At 27.6% G+C, this 23,231-nt stretch overlaps 1 protein-coding gene across 2 annotated transcripts in view; it reads right to left on the bottom strand.

Moving 5' to 3' along the window:
- The window catches only part of LOC100209999 (mucin-3B), a 38,983-nt gene extending 17,905 nt beyond the window's left edge, over window positions 1–21,078 (bottom strand). The window contains exons 1-3 of one of the 2 annotated variants that reach the window (XM_065791537.1): window positions 20,801–21,078; window positions 19,034–19,734; window positions 144–7,071 (exon numbers count right to left, since the gene is read on the bottom strand). In XM_065791537.1, the coding sequence (XP_065647609.1) occupies window positions 144–7,071; window positions 19,034–19,734; window positions 20,801–20,867 (7,696 nt within the window). In that variant the 5' untranslated portion in view covers window positions 20,868–21,078. Of the gene's footprint in view, window positions 1–143; window positions 7,072–13,218; window positions 13,529–19,033; window positions 19,735–20,800 lie in introns of those variants that run through there. The other variant, XM_065791538.1, reaches the window with a different exon arrangement.
- Between the last annotated feature and the right edge of the window lie 2,153 nt (window positions 21,079–23,231).

Genomic DNA, 23,231 nt, shown 5'->3' on the forward strand with positions numbered 1-23,231 from the left:
AAACAAATAGAATATTTAATTTTCAATTATTTTGTTAAAGATAATATTATAAAACACTTTAATTTAATGTTGCTTTTAAAATATGAAATTTTTAAAAATTTTCTTAAACAAAAATTATTAGTACTATTAATATTATAACAAACCTTGAGGCGTTTGAATATAGTTCCATTGCTGAGAAATTTTATCATATACCCAAGAGTAAGGGTTTTCTTTTTTTTTAGGTGATTCCTGTTGATTAGAATTAGATGAGGTAAAAATGGTACTTAAGGAATCTGTTAACTTTGGCAATACTGTCACAGGTTGTTGAGTTGATGTTGTTGTGCTTGATTCTGTACTTGAAATTGTTGTTGAGGCTGTTGTAGAAGTTGTTGAAGTTGTTGTAGAAGTTGTAGTTGAAGTTATTGTAGAAGCTGTTGTTGATGTTGTTGGTGGTGTTATTTTAACTAACTTGGGTTTCTTAACATATTTTTCTTGAATAGGAGAAGAATATCTATATTCTTCAACTTCATTAGCTCTTGACACTTGAACTCTTGCAGTATTTAAACTCGAAGTGTCACTTGATAATGGTAATGTAATCGTATTAGGGATTGAGGTAGAAAAGTTTTGACTTTTATAAGTAAAACTATTTTTTTCATTGGATATAACATCTGTGACATTTCCTTGTGAAGGATAATCAGGAAAAGGTTGAAGTTTCTCATCAGAAAAATTTTCTTGAGATTTGTTTGCATGACCTATAGATGGCCCATTTATATCTTTTCCTAACTCAACATCAAAATCCCGAAATGATTGTTTACTGATTGGTGCTTTAATATTGTATGTTGGAACTTGAGTGGATGTATAAGGATTAATAGTTGATGGAACTTGCTTTATAACGGTTTCAACAGTCTCTACACCCCAGACTGGTATTTCATTTGGAAGTACAGGTTGTAAATCAAAAGGACACAGAGTATTAAGTGCTGTTGGACAAGGTACCAATGGAACTACTGGAATTATTTTGGATTGCTTTTCATTTACATTGGTTAATGACTCTGATAAATTAACTGTATTACTACTACTTTGGTGAACATCATAAGGGTTTAGAGTTGTCATGGTTGTTGATTGCTGCAATGCAAGTTCAGATGTTAATACTGTTGTTGATATCGTAGTTTCAGATGTTGATACTGTTGTTTGAGGCTCTTGAGAATAACTTACTGTTTGTGGTTCTTTTGTTGTGAATTCTGAAGGTAAATCATTAACTTGCACTGGCACTTCAATTGCATTAACATTCTCTACTGGACAAGGAAAATTTGGCCTAGGGACACAAGGCAGTACATTTGGAGTAACACATGGGTTAAAAACTGTACCACAAGGAGATACCATAACAATTGGTAAAATAGGTTGGTAAACTGGTGGAACAGAAGATGTCTTTTCTGAAACAGTTGTTATCTTATTTTGATAACTAGTTGTAGACTGGGTTGTAGATTCTATGTTGACAGGTGATTGAGTTGGAAACATCAAATCCGCAATAGTTGAAGGAATGCCAGAAGAAACAGTTTTTTGTGGTTGGTTATTTTCTTTTTGGGAAGAGGTTGGACTATACAGTGTGTTATTAACTTTTGAGTTTATGTTAGGAGCTGGAACAGAAGGAAATTTTACACATGGAACAGCCATACCCTCCCCACAAATATTGATAGGTTGCATTGCAATGGAAGGACCAGCAGTTTTAGTAGGTTGGTTAAATCCAGCTGTATAGTTATTCAAAGATAACTTTGTTTGTCCAAAACGTTCTCCATAGCAGGGCCACTGAATAGGTAAGCAAAGAATTTTATAACTTTTACTAGTAAACTTTATTGTAGGTGGAAGTTGAGTAGTAAACACTGACTGATTGACTGATTGGCTGTAATTGTAAATATATGGTTGTTTAGCTGGCTGAATTTGTTGGTTTGAGCTTTTTGTGGGCACCACAGGCTTTTTACTAACTTGTGTATTCATATTGTAAAATGGAGTAGTATATATCATTGTTGATGTTTTATTTTGAAAAGTGAATGGCGTAGTTGATAAAATCTCATTTTCCTTTGTCGTTTCAACTATAGGCGTAGAAGATTGAGTCTGTTTATCTGACTCTTTCGATACAAGTGAACTTTCTGTTGTTGTACGTTCTTCAACCGATGATTGTGTTGAATAGTGTTTATTAGAAGTAAGCTCATCTGTAGGCTTTGATTTTTGTTTAATCTGTTCTTTTGTTTCTTCCTGATTTTTTCTCTTACTTTTATTTTTTCCTTTGGTGACTTTAGAACTAAGGTCCTCTTGAACTACCACTACAGAGGTTTTTCCTTTTTCTGTTTGCTTTTCTGTTATTTTTTCAGATTGTTTTTCTTTTCTTTTTTTTTGTTGTTTTGTTTTTGCTAAAACAGGTTTTTGCTTAATCTTTTTTGTTTTAAAATCCTCTGAGCCATTTGTTGTTTCCTGGTTTACTTGGTTACCTTTTAATTTGTTAGAATTCTTCTTTTCTTTCTTTTTGTTATTTTTATAAACTATTATATTATTGAAAACATTGGATTCTTCAATATCACCACTGCTTTCTTCTTTAAGACTTGGGCGATGGTTATCTGATTTATTATTTTCAGATTTTATGATAAAAGATGGATAATAACTCCAACTATAAGGTTTAGTTTTATTGTACGTGGCATTGTTGTTGAGACGCAATGGGTAATAATAAAACTTTGAGGTATTTCCATAGTTACTTGGTGGTTGCAATTTTGTGACAGATTGAACTTTTGGTTTTAATTGATAAACAGGATAATGTTGTTTATAGTAATTAGTATTATGATGTAGTTTAGGATAGTACGATAAATTGTTTTGTTGGGGGTAATAAGAAATATTTGTGTTATATTTTTCTTTGTTGTCTCTATTTAAATAAATAACAGGCATTTTTGGTTTAGTGGCAACAGGAATGTGTTGAGTAGATTTATTCCCTTTTGAGTATACAGGCTTAACTTTGTGCCCAAATTCAATAGAGTTTTGCTGCTTCTTTTTTACTTTGTAAACATCTGCATAATCATTTAAGTTAGGTTGTTTATTACCTTTTTTTATTGTCTCCTCCATTTTATATGTGATATGCTTTTCATTGTTTTCTACTTTAACATTATTAGATCTATTTGTAGTAGTAGTAGTAGTCCTGTAAGGCAGTCTTTTTGTTGTTTGATCTGAGCCATTAATTGTTTTAGTCGTATGTGGCTTAAACGTGGTATTAATATGATATGATTGACCCCATACAATTCTAACTGGTCCTTTATGAGATTTTCTTGTAGTTAAAGGTATAACAACTACATTACTTAATTGCATACCCTGTGGAAACTGCTGTATTGCCTCTTTAACTGGATACACAAATGTAGGATAAGATAATTTAGGTGTTGGATAGAAAATATAAGGATATGGTTTTTGCGTCTGATGAACATTGTTCAAATCAGTTGGTGTTTTTGTAGGATGTACGAAAGTGTGTTTTTCACCACTTTCCAATTTGCTAGTTGCTTTTGTCACACCTTCTTCTTTTTCAGATTGATCACTTTCTAATCTATTTGAAAAGTGGTGCTCCTTTTTATGTTTACCTTTTTTTTGCTGGTTTAACAATGTTTCATTAATTGTGAGAGTGTTTAAAAGTTTTCCTAAGTTTACTGAACCCTCAGGTGGTTTTAATTTAAAGTCTGAGGCTAACTCCATAAGATCCTTACCTGAATCTTCAGTTTTAGTATTTCTGTGGATTTCACCTAAATTTCCCCAAGTAACTTTTGTTGTGCGAGAATCTTCAGGAAGCTCAACAGATTCCTCACAACAGCTAAGATCAATTTGATCATTTTGATTCCCGCAGCAGTTAAACTCCCAATCGTCATCAAGTTGACTCATTTTACAGCAAGTGTTATTTCTATACATTGTTTTTTCTACAACGTTTACGAAGCTAATTGGATTACGCTTTGTTGCAGTTGAAGTCGGATTTGCAAGATGAATATTTGGATTATCATTAGGTAAAAATACACCCTTGTACCCATTACTTTGTTTTTCAAATTTTTCTGATGCTGGTAAACCCTCAAGATAAACATCATTGTCCATTTTGCTCAAAGATTTTGGGTTAAGGTCATCCCAAATCAAATTCATTTTTCCTGTATGCTTATTGTTACTTTGATACAATTCACTGCTATCATCTTCTACTATAAATCCAGATAAGCTGTCATCGTTATTTTCAAATATAGAATCACCTGTATATGCATTGTCATTTTTCAAAATTTCAGAACTGCGTTTTGAACTGTATTTATTACGCGACCTTTGACGAACACTTTCAAGAACCATTTGTTTAGGAAAATAAGTTTTATCATGTAAATGAAAGCTTGACTTTTTCGATGTATTATTTGTCAAGCCAATCTGATCAATACCAAAATCTTTGGCGGTACTTTGTTTATCCGTGTTTCTTGATTTTCCCCATAAATGATTTTCTAAGTAACTTCCTTTTTGCACTTCTGATCCAGAACCACTTATTTCTTCAAACTCCTCAGACTTATCCTCTGTTGGTAAAAATTGGTTTTCAAATTCATCAACTTCTGGTGCAAATTTTCGCTTTCTAGTCATAATCATTTTAATTCTCTTTCTTCTTGATTTTGGCGCTCCTACTCCTTTATAATTTTGAAATTGGTTTGACAACTTACTTGAATGTTTTTCATCTTCATGCAAAACAGCGTATTCTGGTTGGCGTTTCACCAAGTAAAATATAGTATTGTCTCTTTTGGATCTTTTTAACAAAGACCTATTTTGTCTGCTTTCAATTTTTTTATGAGCTTTTAATTTTGTTTTTTGAAAATTTAATGATGATTTCGATAAACTTTGATTGGCTAACTTAACTGAAACATTCAAGGTACTCATTGTATTATTTTTAGCAACATAGCTTGTCTTATTTATTTCCTTAGAAACCCATGTTTTTTCTTGATTATTCCACTGAAGTCGCATTATGGGCTTTTTATTAAACTCAAGTTTGCTTTTTTGCTCACTTCTGTTATCCAAATGAACTGTCTTGTTTGACTTTTTAGTATAATTCGATATCATTTCTAAAAACTTTTTTTTAATAGAAAAATTAGGAGAATGTGACTTTTTTTTAGTATTTGTGCTAATTGTCATAGTGATATTATTTCTGAGGTATTCCAAAGTTTTTTTGCTTCTATTTTTTTGCTCTTTCATATTTTTAGGTGGTTCTTTAGCTACCCATGTGTGTTGTTTTTTATCAAACTTTAGATGAACAGCTACTTTTTGCTTTTTTGATGTGTTATTTGCATTAAGCTCCATTCCTTTTAAAATTGGAGATTCTTTTGCAACCCAAGTGCCAAGGGCTTTATCATATTGCAAACTCACACTTACTTTTTTATCTTTTTTATTTGTTTCATTTTTAAATTTTTCTGGTTCTTTTGCAATCCAAGTTCCAAGTTTTTTATCATAATCAATTACTACTCCAACTTTTTCTTTTTTAATGTTATTTTCATTTATTTTTTCCTTTTTCTTATCGTTGTTAAGCACTTTAGCAATCCAAGTGCCTTGCTTTTTGTCATAAATTAAAACAACAGTACCTTTCTTTGTATTGTTTTTCTGAGGATGCTTATCTGTAAGATTTCTTGATTCTATAGCTTTCCAAGTAGCATCATTTTTGTCATACTCTAATTTGAGTGCAACTTTTCCTTTTTTATTTACATTTGTACTGATACCTTGGAGTTTGTAAGACTTTGATAACTTGGGATTGTCATGCTTGTGTTTGGGAATTTTCTTTGTTTTTTTGGGGCTTGGTTGTTGTGGTTGAGGTTGTGGAATTTGATTTGGAAAAGGTTGTTGGTTATTAGGATATGGATTTTGTGGTGGTAGTGATGGTGGCTGATTTGAATTATAAGGTCCATTTTGATTCTTTGTTTGAACAGGAGTCTGTTGCTGTGGATAAGTATTAGAGGAATTTAAATTACCGGTTTTATTCATTTCATTGCTTGTTTCATTGCTATTTAAATCATAATTGCCTTTACTAGAAGATGATTTGCTAGGAGAAGATTTATCAGAAGATAATTTATTTGAAGATTTACTAGAGGATTTACCAGGAGACATTTTACTTGAAGATTTATTAGAGGATTTACCAGAGGGTGATTTACTTGAAGATTTATTAGAGGATTTACCAGAGGATGATTTACTTGAAGATTTATTTGAGGATTTACCAGAGGATGATTTACTTGAAGATTTACTGGAGGATTTACCAGATGATTTATTTGATGATTGTTTGGAGGATTTACCAGAACCTTTACTGGAAGATTTACTGGAAGATTTACTAGAAGAGGAATTTCCTGGTTTACTCTTTAATTTTAAAATTTTACCCTCTGGCGTTTTTAAAGGTCTAAGTTTGCAACCAGAATTTTTACCACTGCAATCCCAATAATATGGAGTCCATCTCCATTCAATTTTACCTTCCTTATTTTTATTTTGCTTTAATTGTGCTAAATTAAATGGAACATGTTTCCAAACAATTTGTGAGTGTTTTGAATTATAAGGCTTTCGTGTATTGTTTGTTCTTTCACCATTAAAACTTTCTCCATAACTAACTTCATTCGGGTCACCATTTAAAACTTTTTCAAAAACACTCTCTCCTGACTGAGATGAATCACCACTGAAACTGCTACCACTATAACTTTGTTCATCTACAGAATTTGCTATTTTATTAATTGATTCATTTTTTATATCAAATGCTGCACGATGATTGATGTTATCAACTTCGTCTCTAGTTCCGATAAACCCTTTATATTTTGATTCCAAAGACAATTTTATTGTTTTTCTAAATGTATTAACTTTATCCGTTGAGCCTGTTTGTTCATTTGAATACTTTTCATTTGAATTAATAGAATCATTTTTAAGCTCATGCTTTACAACTTTATCTTCCAAAAATTGTGCAGGATAACTATTTTTAGCAACAATATCTTTATCCACATTTCTTCTAGATCTTTTTTTTTTGTTATTTTTAATGGGATTGTCAACAAAAGGGTTATAAAACTGGCTTACATAGGTGTCATCATTGATTGATTCCTTAATAAAAAAAAAAATTTAATTAACTAATATTATACATTTATTAGTATTAAAAAATATTATATATATATATATATATATATATATATATATATATATATATATATATATATATATATATATATATATATACACAAACATATATATACACACAAAAATAGTATTGTACACTTAGCTAAGCGATGGAGAATCATATCGAAATAGAGAGCTGTGATGTGAGGGCTTTAGTACATACATTGACTGACTATTTAGAGAGTTAAAAAATGGCTATCTACGGAATTAAATGTGTGTGTATATATATATATACATATATATATATATATATATATATATATATATATATATATATATATATATATATATATATATATATATATATAAATAGTGATCAGCCATCACATTAGGACCACACGTTTTTTTACAATTTATTTCAAATAGATTGCTTAAACCCACATATGATAAAATAAATATGATATTACTTTTTGTTACATGTCAAGTTATTTCTATTCTTAGTAATATTTAATAAAAATTTTATCAATTGGCAATTCTGGCTGTCAGCAATCACCTGTCATAGTCAAATAGTGCATATTGAACAATTTAAGGTTACTTTTAGTTGTAAGTTTGATTGAAGTTTTAATGTGATTAATTTTAATTTAAAGCATCTGTGCTTTCTTTAATTAACTTTTTTTTAACTTAATAATAATCATTAAGTCATTATCTTTAAATAAAGGATTTTATGTTTTTTTCTGTTTATGTAAAGACACCAAAGTCTTGACATTTTTTTAAGTTCTTTATTTAAATTTTCAGCTATGGGGGAAAAAATGTGATACGACACCAACAAAAATTAGTCAAATCAAATGTCTTTTACAAAATACAAAATATTCTCAGCAAAAAATCGCACAAATTGTAAAGGTTTCTCACAAAACTGTAATGGAAGTGAGGAAAAAAATCGATACAGGGGAAGAGTTTGGTCCAAGGAGACCACCTTCTAAAAGCAAGACAACACCAAGAGCGGAGTGTATAATCTAAAATATCTGCCTGGAAAACAGAAAAAAGCCACAAAATGTATTGACTAAGCTTATCCATGCTGGTATTGTTGTGTCAGACTGGACCATTTGCATAAGGCTGAAAGAAGAGGGATTGAGTTGTGATCGTCCAGCCAAGTAATCAAAACTTACTTCACTCATGAAAAAAAAAAAGGACTAGAGTGGGCTTGAAACTATTGTCACTGTTCTGTTGAGGATTGGAAAAAGTATTTTTATTCGCATTCATATTCATAAATTATTTTAAAATATCTTATAAATATTATAACTTAAATAAAGCATTATTTTAGATTTGCTTCTCAGATGAGTCAACTTTTCAAGTAATGATGGACAAAACAGCTTTTGTTATTTGTAGAACAAACAAAAAGTTTCATCCTGACTGCATTATGGAAACCAGCACCCAGCTTCAGTAATGATCTGGTCTGTTATTTGTGGGCAAGGAGCAGGGCGCCTCTACAAAGTGGTTGGGACAATGAGGCAAAACCAGTTTAAAGAAGTTCTGGAGAATTAGTTGCTTCCCCAAATGACAGATTGGTTTATAAGTGTCAAAAAATTTCAAAAAAAGTCAAAAAATATCAAAAATCTTAAATTTATGAAAGATGGTGCAACTTGCCACACAGCAAAAAGTGTTATGGCTTATTTAAAACAGAAAAAAGTTAATGTATTGCCATGGCCAGGTGACTCACTTGATCTTAACCCCATAGAAAATATTTAGGAAATAGTAAAGCGAGAGATCGGAAAAAAAAATCTTACTAACAAGCAAGATCTTATGGAAGAGATTTTCAGGATCTGGTACAATAACCCAGAGTTGACAGAAACTATAAAAAAATCAATTGCAAGCATGCCACGACGCATCGAAGCAATTATTGCAAATAAAGACAGTTTTACAAAGTATTACCACTTTATATATATTTTATATAATTTATTTTAATAATCAATAATTATTCTAAATGTTTAATTTTATTTGTTTATTTTTTATCAAGTATAACATTTAAATAGCACCATTATTTTTCTTTTTGCCTGAAAACTTACTTTTACACGATATTTACAAAAAATTACAGCAGGTCCTAATATAATGGCCGACCACTGTATATATATATATATATATATATATATATATATATATATATATATATATATATATATATATATATATATATATATATATATATATATATATATATATATATATACACACAGTGGTCGGCCATTATATTAGGACCTGCTGTAATTTTTTGTAAATATCGTGTAAAAGTAAGTTTTATATATATATATATATATATATATATATATATATATATATATATATATATATATATATACAATATATATATATGTGTGTGTGTATATATGTATATATATGTGTGTGTGTATATATATATATATATATATAATATATATATATATGTGTGTGTGTATATATGTATATATATATGTGTGTGTATATATATATATATATATATATATATATATATATATATATATATATATATATATAATATATATATATATATAATATATATATATATATATATATATATATATATATAATATATATATAATATATATATATATATATAATATATATATATATATATATAATATATATACAGTGCTTTTTTTCTCTTAAAACGCATCGAAACGGCGTTTAGGCACCTTTTCTTTTTATATATATAAACATTTTTTTTCCCTTGTATTATTTTATAATAAATGTATTAAAAATTATTTAAATTGAAATGCAAATGAGGGTTGTAAAGATCAAGTAAAATATATAAGTATAATACATATGAAAACATTACCGTGCTACCTTTCAGAATCTATTGTTTCTTAGTAAAAACTAAATTTGCTTGAGAAGAATTTACTTTAACTTATTTTCTTATTTATTTTGTTCGTTTTTATAATGCTAAATTATTTTTTGTCTGAATATCAGTTCCACAACCATTTGTGTTTCTAATAAATTCTATTGTTTCTATGAAATGTTTGCCCGAATATCTCATAATGCCTTATAATTATTTTTTAGAACTAAAAACTTTACACTATTGGCGACAGTAATATAAAAATATCAATTAAACAAAATAACACAAAACTAAGTATGAAAAAAACCACCAGTTTTTTCTCGGTTGACTCTCCAGTTCAGAAAAAAATCAAATTATGTGCAAAAGAAAGACAAGAAATAGAAGTTACAACGTCAGATTTACCTTCTGCAGACAGTTACACTAACTACAGCTGACCAAGTTGCTGAACATTAGGGGAAAAAAAAGTTTTGTTCCAAAAACAAGTGGCTCTGTTTACAACAAAGCTCAGCTGCACAACCTGCCAAAAAGTGAAATCACTTAGCGTTGAAGAGCAACAGTTAAGTTCGATATGTAAGAAAATATTTGGTCACAAAAAATGGTGACTTTAAACTGCATTAAAGATAATAGAAGAAGCTAAAAAAGAGCCAAAAAATTTTCTCACGTGTTTAAAATTTTAAATGTGTGAGAAAATTGTAACAGCAAACATTTTTAGAACTGCATAAAAAAAATCCAAAACAATATTTAAGGGTTCCTTAAACAAAAAGTCTTTTTTAAGTATTATTTCTTTCTTTATAAGCGTCAATTTTTTCAAAATTTAAGATTTGAAAATAAAATTGCTTCAGAGTTGGTTGATTCACCTGGAACATCCCATATCTGTAAAACGTCAATACGTGTTTTACTTTCTGGGACCAGTTTAATGTCTGACACTATATAGTCAACTAGTTGGTATAATGATGCAGCAACATGCTTACAGCCCCCTACAGCAGCTTTTCAACCGCATTTAGCATAAAGTACTTCACCAGTAGACTGCCACAACCGTGTAAAAACTTTATTATTGTTTACGTTTATTATTGTTTACATTTTGCAGATGCTGCAATATTACACTTTGTAATAAAAAAATGTATGAGTGCTTTTACATTTTTACAAAATTTACTTTAAATAAGCGATAGCCAAGAGTTTGATGCTTCTCAGTTCCTCTTTTACAACTATCTCTATATATAGTTCCCTTAACAAGATAATCCTTGATAGAATTGTGAGTTATAATTGGCTAAAATAAATGTCTCTTATTCAAGTTGAAATACTGTTGTTTATAGATTCCTCTTGATTGAAAGCAACAAATTCATCATGTTTAAGTACACGAAAAACAGCTTTAGATGCCAAACAACAACTCGCATCTGTTTTGTTTTCTAAATTAGCATTAAAAGAACTCATCACTGTAGTAATATCAAAAAATACTTTATTTGGATTATTTAGATTTAAATGAATACAGCTATAACAATGCATTGCACATTTGACAATTTGTGGGAAAGGGCTATTGCTTCATTTTTAAAATATAAAAAAGGTAGAGTTCTGTCACCTTTTTTTCTTTAAAAAAAGGTGACAGAACTTTATATATATATATATATATATATATATATATATATATATATATATATATATATATATATATATATATATATATATATAGAAAGATAGATATATACATACATATATATGTACACATACATATCAAGCCTTGTCAGAAGACGCGTGCGGTCGCAGGCCATACATAACCATGCATGCAACTTTTTGTTTTGACAACTTGACCATGGTTTCTTGAATGCTTTAAATTAGCGCGTTTAGTAAATGCACTGAATAAACAAATGTAAACTTGAACTAAAATAAACAAACTATAAATTGGAAAAATAAATAAAAACTAAACAAAAAAATACAAAATTAAACAAAGAATTTAGAAAAAATTGAAGTTTCAAAGTTATTTAATCGAAGCTTAATTATTTTGACACTTAATTATCTAAAAATTTGAAACTTTGATATTTTCTAATGTCTACAAAGAAAATAAAATAATTTAAAAAAATTATTGGTTAGCAGGATTTGAAACCTCATTCAATGCAAAATCTCACAAATGATACAATTAATCAACCTAAGTGCTACATCTGTGTGGCAGCATAGAAAAAATTATTAACTTTAAGCTATTAAAACGCTTTTAAATTAAATTGATTAAGTTTGAACTATTAATTAAGAATCTTCTAAATTAAAAAACATTAGTTTTATGCTTTTATTTTCTTATTTTTTATTCTTTATTTATTTTATCACTCGTTAGTTCTTTTCTCTTTTAAGTTTATGGTTTCTCTATTTTTAATTTTCTCTTTAAATTAGTTTGGTTTTTTTAGCACATCTTTTAAAACAAGCAAATAATCGATACATGGAGAAAGTTGTCAAAAATAAATATTGCATGTGTGGTCATATAAGGCGTCAGATAAGCTATAAGGATATTTTTTGAGATGAAATGTTTATTTTAAAATCAGCTTTTTAACAGCCTCACAAAGGTTTGCAACCATTTTGCAAGTCAGTCACTTTCTTATTCTATTTTTATATCATTTCATATTTTACTATAAAATAAGTAATTTAATTATACATTTTAAAAAAAAATATAGTTTCTAACTTTAAAAAAAAATGTTATTTTTCTTATTTTAATTATTTTTGGTATTGTTTTTTGTTTTACAGATCATTGTACAATCATAAATATGATAAAGCTAATTTCCACATGAACATTTTATATCTGTTAATGTTTACTATTTTTTTCGAGATTTGTACTCAAGTTATGCTTATAAATTGTATGCTACTCAAATTTTTATTTAAGTCGCTTTATTTAAATAACTATGAAGCACATGTACACAACATTAGACAATCTAGCAATTTTCACTGATGTTACCGATCAAATAGAGCAGGGCAGAAGCTGTTCTTTAGATGTTTAAAATTATATCAGGAAATAGCTGAAAAAATTCAGTGAACTAGACCTAAAAAAACTTCCAAAATAAAACTTTTTCAAACATTGAAAAAAAATTAACTTTCTTTCAATTTTTAAAGGAGTTTTAAAAATAACTAATTTATTTTGAGTTTAACTTCATGTAAAGGTTTTGTTAACTAGAATTAAGTTGCTAAATAAATAAATAAAAATATATTGGAATGTATTAATATTTATAGAATAATAGTTAATGTAATTTAACTATATTATTATTATCATTTTTAGAATACATATGACTTGATGTAGAAAAAAATTATAATAAAATACAAAGATATCAGTTTACTTTTTTTTCAGTTTAAATTATCCAATTCATCTACCGCTACTCGAGAGTCTCTTATTTAAGCCAACTGAGCAGCTCCATTTTCTTAAATAACTCTTGGCTAATTACAAAAAATTGTCCCTAACCAATATTTATTCAAGATTTGATTTCTTTACTAAGTTTCCTATCCACAAAACCTCCAAATAAATCATTAAAAGTTGGATTATTTTCTTGATCTAATAAGAAATATTTCGATTTGACTATCTAAATCTAAAAATCTTCAATTTTATTGCGCTAGATTAGTTAAGCTATAATATTTGCGCTAGATTATTCTAACAGATGTATCTCGATAACAGATATATATCAGCTTATCTCGAAAATCACGTGATAGCTAACGATTAACTCTTCAGAATACCATGGCATTTTTTTGTAACATTTATATGTGAGCCAAAATTAAAATAACTAATGGCTACTTCCAAAAACTTGACAGATTTTACTGGTTTAACAACACAACCAACTTAAATCATTTATAAGCTGTTATAAAAAGTGAAAAACTTCAAACTCAAAAAAATTCATTGGATTTTAATATTGCTTGTTTTGAATTTTTATTGGTATGGATAGTCAACCCTTGATATGATTTTGATATGAAGTTTCAGTGACATTAGGGCAGACGTGTACTTCAGCCACACCATTTTCATAAGTCTATAAAAAACGAGTTCGACACAAAACTTATATTATTGAAAACCATAGCTGATCGTAACTATAATAGTTATTTTATTGAAAACCATATCCTAAATCTTACTTTAAGGGTAAGAGTCAGTGTTTAATAAGGGTATGGTTTTCAATAATACTCGTTTTGCGTAAGGTAAAGGACTTATTGGAGAAGGTGTCTGAAATACACGTGCGCTAAATTGTTTTTTATTATAATTTTATTATTATTATAATTTACCTACATTTTATAGTGTTTGCATTTTTCTTCGCAAATATATTATAAAATTATATTGTTGTAAAACAACATTTTTGTGTGAGGTTTTTTTTAATTTTTTATTTTCAATATTTTAAAAAACATTTTAATGATTTTTCCCATAGAACTGATTGGTTTGTTGGTTCGTCCCATAAAATTGATTGGTTGGCTCGTTAACTTGCGGTAAATATAACGCCTTTTACGCACCAGGGTGCGGATTCACAACTTTTGCGTAACTCTTGCGTAGCTGAGCAAAAGTTACGAAAAACTTACGCAAAATATTTTTTGCGTAACTATTTGGTATTCACAACTTTTTCGCAGCATTTGCGTAAAGTTAAGGTTGCGCATGAGTTACGCAAAACTTAGGCAAAAACTTACGCAAAAACTTGCCCAAAATTTTAGGCAAATATTTTATAACTATTTGTATAAAGGAATTAGTTAGTATTACTAATTTTTTTTTTTTATTAAGACACACAGGCCTATGTGACCAAACAGTAAATGTTTCTTTTTTAAAGACAGGGCTTAAATTTACTTACAATTATTATTTTTGTTGTTGTTGTTGCTATATTTAAAAATGTAGCAAAACCATATAGGAGCTATTCAAATAATACGTATTCTTATATGGGGTGGAGGTGTTTGAAAGTGTCACCAAATATCACATGAGAGAGGGGGTGGTTAGCCACAGTGTGACATGACAAAATTTTTAAAATTTAAATTCTAATCACAGCGGAATATTAAACCTTTAGCATAAAAGTTCAAACTCAAAGATATATTTGTTTAAAAATAATGTCACGTCACAAATAGGGCGGGGAGAAATTGTTAAAAATGTTACATATACAAAGAAGGGAGTCTAAAAACAGCAAAAAAGTGTTTCATTGTATTTGAATAGTCCCATATAGTATATACATGCAATTACTTTTAAAAGTAATAGCATATATAGCATAAACATTCTTTCAATCTATTTTGAGTATCTATTAGGAAAATAATCAAAATAATTAATAATTGGATTAAAAATGGAACAAATAGGAGTCGTTTGGTTTTTTAATGAGATATCGATTATTAACAAAATGCTACACATCTATTATTTTAAATATAAACATTACAAGCACTCATTAAGAAATAATTTGGGCATATTTATTCAAATCCAAATGGGTAATATAAATTGTATTATCCTGGGCTTATATAAGATAATTATTCGGCTTCCTGTATGATGCCATCAGTGAATGCCCATTAGTTTTATTTTACCCTAACTCTAAACCTGCAGCGAACCTTATTTGTAAACATTACTGGCTAAATAAACTAGCTAAAATATACAGAAAACTAGCATTTGAAAGAACTTTTTTATTTATTTTTAATATAAAAAGAAAAAGAAAAACAACATGAAATTAATATTTTGAGGCATTTTTTTGGCGCCCATACCGGTCCTATAGTACCAAAAAAGGTCTGGGTTCACCCCTGATCAGATCATGCAACTTGTCTTGCATTGCTTCAGGAAATTAAAACAAAATGCTTTAATTTAGCATAAAATTTCATATAATTGACTTGAATCAAAAACACTTTTATTTGCAATAGGGAATGACAGTTTCATTAAATAAAGAAGTTGCTTCAATAAATTCAAGAAATACATTTGATTGCATTCTAGTATATTTGAAACTATTTATAAACAAAATTTCTATTGTCAGAAATATAAGGAACATTTTGAAAACATAAGCAAAAGTTCAACAACTTTTCCAAAACATACTATGAAAAATATATTGTATTTTTCATAATGTTATGAAAAATGTTTCAATTATATTAATTAATAAAAGCTGAGCTTGAATTAAAACCCACTTGTTTTTTGTAATTTTTTTTTCAGTGATATTTCAGATTGAGAATTTATGGTACCATACCTGCACAAATAAAAACATGATTTTTATATTTGATGGATAGCATAAAGTTAACTCTGTGAATCAGGTACATGCAGTATAAAAAAGTTTGACTCTTTGACAGAGCAAGTATTGATTAAATCACAACAACAAGTATTGTAGTAGGTTTTCAACACACCAAATACAGTACAATCTAATTGCTACAACAAGTGTGAACAATATGCTGTCATCTCAAGAGTTGTAATACTATTTTCAACAGCAACAGATAATAATTCTACTGAATTGTGAAAAGCACTATCACTCCATTTGGACTAACTGGTGGATCAAGGAACTTTTTATGGAATTTCTGCTCTTTGCAATAATAAACTACAACAATGAGATTTCATATAGAAATACAAAAAAAAGATCTACCGAAGCAATTTAAACTATTACAGAATATGTTTATTATTTGCAAATAACAATATTATCTACCAAGAAATTAGGCTTAATTTAAATTATCCATAGATATTAATATCTCCTGATAATTAAAATAATTAAAAACAAAGCATTATTATTCAAAATAATCTTAATATTGTTATACCTTTAATACTTTTGAATAATTAAAATTATCGAAAAAAAATAGCATCATTATTCAAAGTAAGTTTAATATTTAAGTTATAATACTTTTAAACTTCAATAGCCAGATTACTCAGAGATAAATTTTGTATTATTGTATTTTGAAATAGTCTTGTTCTCATTTATAAATTAAAAAAAAAAAAAAGATTTGAAAAACTAATGAATTGATTACATATTTTTGTGAGTATTGTATCTATATTAGGACAAATATTTTTTCTCTCACACAGAGAGAGTGAGAGAGTGAGTCTCTCTCTCTCTCTCTCTTTCTCTCTCTCTCTCTTTATGCTAGTTATGCAAGTTAAAGTATATACTTCAATAATATTATTGTATATATTTTTGTATAATATAGTATAGATAGTATAGTATAGATACAACCATAAGTTAATATAGTATGGATACATCATTATGATGTATCCTTTATCCTTATGATACATCATTATGATGTATCATTATTATGATGTATCATTATGATATGATGATCATATAGCATTGATGTATGACAATAACTAGTTATTAAATTAATTTATTTAATAAGTTATTGGCATACTGCAAAACTATATGATATATTCGTACTATAGTCGCTCTCCTTGTTTTAGCTAGGCTATGAGAGAGTGAACTATCCATTATATAGATTGAGTGTATATTTTTTTAACCTTAAATTTAAGGTGAAACAAGTTTTATAAAACAAGTATATGTAATACATCTAAATTTTTGGTAAATATACTGCTATTGTTGTTGTCGTTAAAAAAAAAAACTATTGTTGTATTATTTAAATAAATAACTTAACGTATAGCAGTATAAAATTAAGATAAAATTATATTTTATTGGCAATAACAAACAAAATCTGAAATCTTTCATAATAATAAAAACGCCATTTTTAAATATTATTAGATGATTTAAAGTTACGCCAAACTTAAGTCAGAAAATAGCAGACGTAACTTTTCTTGCGTAAAGTTTGCTGAGCAATTTTTAGGAAAATGTTGTGAATACCTTTTTGCGTAAATAATAACTTACGTAAAAACTTAATAATTTCGTAAGTTTTTGTTTACGCAAGGTTTGTGAATACAACTTAGCCTTAACTTTGAACTTAAGCAAAACTTACGCAAACTTTACGCAAATTTTGGACTTACGAAAGTGTTGTGAATCCGCACCCAGTTCTTTGAGCAATTTTTATGAACAAGTGCACAGACCAGTTTAATTTTTTTTATAAGTATTTATAATCACCCTAACTAAGTTTTGTGAACTTATCACATATTTAAATGCAGTTGTTACACGAAAATAGTTGCTTCACGAGTGCAATTACTACAAACATTTATACACTTTTTAGTTTTAAACACTTTTTTTTTTTGTCCGTTTATCTGATGGAATTTCTATTTCGACTTCTAGATTAGCTAAAAAGCTTAAAATTTTAGCAGCAACAAACAAGTTCAACTGTTTTTTATAATAATATCATACTTGATTATTTGCAGTAATTAGTCATAGACGTTATACTCTATTTTCGCTAACTTCTCATCATGCGCCAGATTTTAGGAGGGACTTCAAATTATAGTATTGTTTTTTCCACGAAAAAAGCAACAAATTTAATATAATAGTAATAATAATAATAATAATAATAATAATAATAATAATAATAATAATAATAATAATAATAATAACCATTTTGATATATCAAATAAAATTCTAAATAACAAAAAGAGAAACTAAGTTGTCATATGCAAGTTTCTATAGTTGCTTGGAATTAGAGTTTGCAAACAATCTTTAACTCTAATTACAGAAACTTGTATACTATAATTACAGGAGCTTGTATACTATAAATAAAAAGAAATCTAAATAAACGATGTAAAAACGAGAGAGCGTTTGAAATCTCTGAACCTGTGATGTTCATTTTTATTCAGGAGTTTCATTAAGAAAGAAATTTATAACAAATAATTTTGTTCAACTCATAAAAACTAAAAATAACATCTCCGTTTATCATGGTATATACCCTAGTCAAAAAAACCTATAGGATTTTGGAACAAAAAAAAAAAGTTGGTTGAGACCCGTTAAATTCAAAAAAAAATTAATAAAGATGTCTCTATTAATCAGATTTTTGTTATTTTGATTCAGAACCATAAGACTCATACAGATCTTTTATTTAAGATAGTGCTCTGAGTCCTTGGGCCCTGGCGCAAATCATAAAAAATTAATTATACTAACGTCTCTTTTATCTTTTTGTATGGGAAATTAATATATGTTTCTCTTGACATTACTTGCTAGAATTATTGTGTAATTCAGCCAAATTTTAAAGTTAGTTGCAGAAGTTACTAGTGTTAAAACAATGCGTGAAGAAGTATTAAATTTTGTATGATGTGTTTTGTAAAAAAAAAAAAAAGTTTTTGTAAAAAAGATATTTTACCTTATATGGCTCACCCTCGGCATTATAAGTTTCAAAAATGTCTTTGAAGTTATTGTGTAATGGAACAACATTTTTTTTTAGTTTTTTTAGTTCGTGTTGCTCAGTAGCTGAACTCTTCTCTGCAACCTCAAAAATACTTGCCATCGTCCCCAAAATTTCTGAAACGGTAGAGGAACTATAGGATTCATCAATAGCATTGTTTTCATCTTCTCCAGCAAATATACGTAAACTTTTTTCATCTAGACCAATATCGCTTTCACTATCGTGAGCAGGAAAGTCTCGTTTCTGTTGAGTAGGGAAACTGTTAGGGTTATTCTTCGTAAATATACTTTCTTTTACGAATATTTGAGGCTTACTTTTATGGCCCTTTTCGTTTTGTTCTTCATCGATCCTTTTTATATACTCAACCGCTTTTTTATATAAGTCCTTTTTGAGCTCGCGGTTTGAATGAAAAGAATCGTTTGTCATAATAGCCGTTTTTTTTAGTTGAAGAATATTCTTCAGATTTTTAAGCGTACTTTTAACAAGTTCATTTTTGTGGTTACGAAGTCTTTCGTCGGTAATTAACTGCCGTCTAACCTTTTCTAAGTAGGATTGTTTATTAAAAAGGTTTTTGTTTCTGTTGGCATGAAAAAAGTCGCGGGAAAGAAAATCGTTATTTTGGTATTTATGACTTTCATCGACGCCATCTTCGTTTCTTACTAAAAAAAAAAGTATGGACGTTTTAATTAAGATTTCAAAAAAAAAAAAAAAAAAAAAAAACTTACAAACTTTATGCTGCGTTATATAAACGTTTTATATAAATGTAATATGTGTTATAAACGTTGTTAATATATATATATATATATATATATATATATATATATATATATATATATATATATATATATATATAATATATATATATACACACACACACACATATATATACACATATATATACACTTTTTTTCTTCATGTTTATCGATTTCCTATTATGCATACTATTTTCATGTGAAAATGATGCAAAAGATACTCAAATAATATCTGTTTGGTTGATAATTATTTTTAAAATAATGTTTTAACTGAGGTTTATTAATAAAGAAAGAAATGCACAGGTGTGAGTGGGTTAAAAGTTTATCGATAACAAAAATTGAAAAAGTAACAATATTTATATGATCCGATAAAGTTTTCATTTTCTGAAAGTTTTGCGTTTGTTTATTCGCCTGATTTCAGTTCTTAATTGTATTAATTTGATCTTCTTTTTTTTAGTTAATTGCGTTAATATGGATTATTTGGGTTTAAAGTTGATTAACTTTTTAAGATTTTGATTGACATCAAAACTTTTAAAAAATTTTATAACCAAGACAATTATTAATTTACTTTTATTTACAATAATAATAATTATTAAATTCATTTATTTTAAATTTAAACAGCAAAAGAGGTATACAAATTAACAATATTTTTAAAGCTAACGCAAATATACTTCTAAATCAAATAAGCGTTTAGTTAAAGCATCAAAAAAAAATTTTTTCTAAAGATTTGATGTTTTTAATTTGATAATACAAATCGAAAATAAATTATTTATTTTATCTGTGCAAAGGTTTTAGATTTATAATCATGTAAAAAAAGAGAAAACAAAAATTGAAAGTAGGACAGTGAGCCCCTGCTTTTGTAATAAGCTTTTGTTCTTTATTAATAAATTTTTTAGTGACGTTAACCAATCGCTAATTGTTATATAGAAAATATTTAGCAAAAAACTGCATCAAGAAAATATATGAAACTTACCCGAAGATAATAAATACACTACTTCTAATATAAATAAAATCCGCGTACGCGTAATCCTTGCACGCATACTCTTCTAAAACCCACTATTTGTACGCTGCTATTTAAATTCATCGGTGTATTTTTGCTTTGTGACCGATCATTTATGCCACAATTTTAATAAACCAAATAACTTTCACTAAAAGATCAATATCTCCTGTTTTAATATTATTAAATAATTAAACTTATATTTATCAATGTAATTCTAAATAAATAATATTATAAATATTATCTTTTGTAATATTCCTTAATTCAGTATTTTTATTATCGCTTTTTCTTAATTGCCTAAGAAGATCACGGATGATTGGCTTAATAAGAGACCTTCAGTATACAGCTATTGTTTTCATTCCACGCTCGATTAAAGTTTACAATGAAGTACCAGCAAAGTTGTTAAAAGATCAAGAAGGTAATTTCTGTTCGATCTGCAGAAAGAGCTCGTGTTGCAGCAAAATGCTGTAAATTATATTTTATTTTCCATTAAAAAAAAGACAAAAAAATATCTGAAAAAAAATAAATATTTTTTTAAACATTTATAAGATATAAAAGTTTATTTTAAATTTTAGTTATCAATTTAATTTTGGTTATTACTTTAATCTGCAGAATGCTTTTTGCCGTTTCTCTACTTTGACTTGCGCTGTTTACCGCACCGAATAAGTGAATATTGATGAAGATCAAATTCAAACCAGGACCAAATAAAAGACTTATATTTAAATATTAAAGAAGATTTTAAAAGACATTAAAAAGAAAACATATTAAAAGCAAAGAAAAGTGATTAAAAGTTATGGAAATTAAATTAAAGGTAAACGAAACTAAATTAGAATTGAAGAAGAGTAGTTGAAAGTAAAATAAAAGAAAGTAAACTGAATATAAAAGAAAGTAAACTGAATATAAAAGAAAGTAAACTGAATATAAAAGAAAGTAAACTGAATATAAAAGAAAGTAAACTGAATATAAAAGAAAGTAAACTGAATATAAAAGAAAGTAAACTGAATATAAAAGAAAGTAAACTGAATATAAAAGAAAGTAAACTGAATATAAAAGAAAGTAAACTGAATATAAAAGGAAAGTAAACTGAATATAAAAGGAAAGTAAACTGAATATAAAAGAAAGTAAACTGAATATAAAAGAAAGTAAACTGAATATAAAAGAAAGTAAGCTGAATATAAAAGAAAGTAAACTGAATATAAAAGAAAGTAAACTGAATATAAAAGGAAAGTAAACTGAATATAAAAGAAAGTAAACTGAATATAAAAGAAAGTAAACTGAATATAAAAGAAAGTAAACTGAATATAAAAGAAAGTAAACTGAATATAAAAGAAAGTAAACTGAATATAAAGAAAGTAAACTGAATATAAAAGAAAGTAAACTGAATATAAAGGAAAGTAATTTAGAACAAATTGAAAAGTGTTTGTGAAAATTTGTAAGGAACTTTCTTTAAATAAAAACAAAAAAAAGTTTTCTTAGTTTTAGTCTTATTTTTCCATTTCATTTTGTTCATGCCACCAACTTTTTTACTTTAACTTAAGTACAACTTCATTTTTTTGTATATTTATTTCTAATTAGCATCTGAACCATTACATTTTCAGAGTGTATATAAAGTTTTCAGAGTGTATATAAAAATATAAATGTTATTGCCGTTTCCTTATGTTAGGAAAATCATGCAATTCCGTTGTTAGCTACAAAATAAAATAAAATAGAAATGATAATAAAGGTTAACGTTTTTTTTAAAGTTTATAGTAAAATTGGGAATGGTCCGTATAACGAACTAAATAGAGGCTAGTTAATACACTAATTTTTATCGTTAAAACCTGAGAAAGAAATAGAGTTTCAATCAATCTGACTGGTGCATTATATGAGCTTTTTTTTTCTTTTTGTAGTTATTTAGGTGCTCCCAAAAATCCTTACGGTCTTATCACAGAGTACTTCGGAAGAGCATTTGACAAGAAATTCACGCCTCCTTCCGTACCAATGTCGCTTTTTGGGCTGCAGCTGGCGTCGAACCTCGGACTTCTGGGTTCTAAGCCAGAACTCTAACCACTGCGCCACAGCTGCTCGTGTTTTTTGTGTCAACTTTTGTGATTTCGGCGTCCTATAAATCAAAATACAGGTAAAATGTAAACCAAAATATAGACAACTGGGCAGATAATTAATTATGGCTAACAATTAATAAATAAATAATAATAATATGTAAGAATAGTAATTATTTATTTTCATAATTTTCTTTCTTCCGGGTTTGATTGCATTATTAGGGGGAGAGGAAGAGGTTTCTTAGAAAATATTTTTACACACAATGAGTGTAATGTAAACAATGAATGATATGTAAAATTTGTATCTAATTACATATATAGTTTCTATAAATCAAATTACTTTATTAAAACCTTTTTAATAGGGGTAT

This window comes from Hydra vulgaris, chromosome 02, assembly GCF_038396675.1.
Source record: "Hydra vulgaris chromosome 02, alternate assembly HydraT2T_AEP".
In the NCBI taxonomy this organism is placed as follows: domain Eukaryota; kingdom Metazoa; phylum Cnidaria; class Hydrozoa; order Anthoathecata; family Hydridae; genus Hydra; species Hydra vulgaris.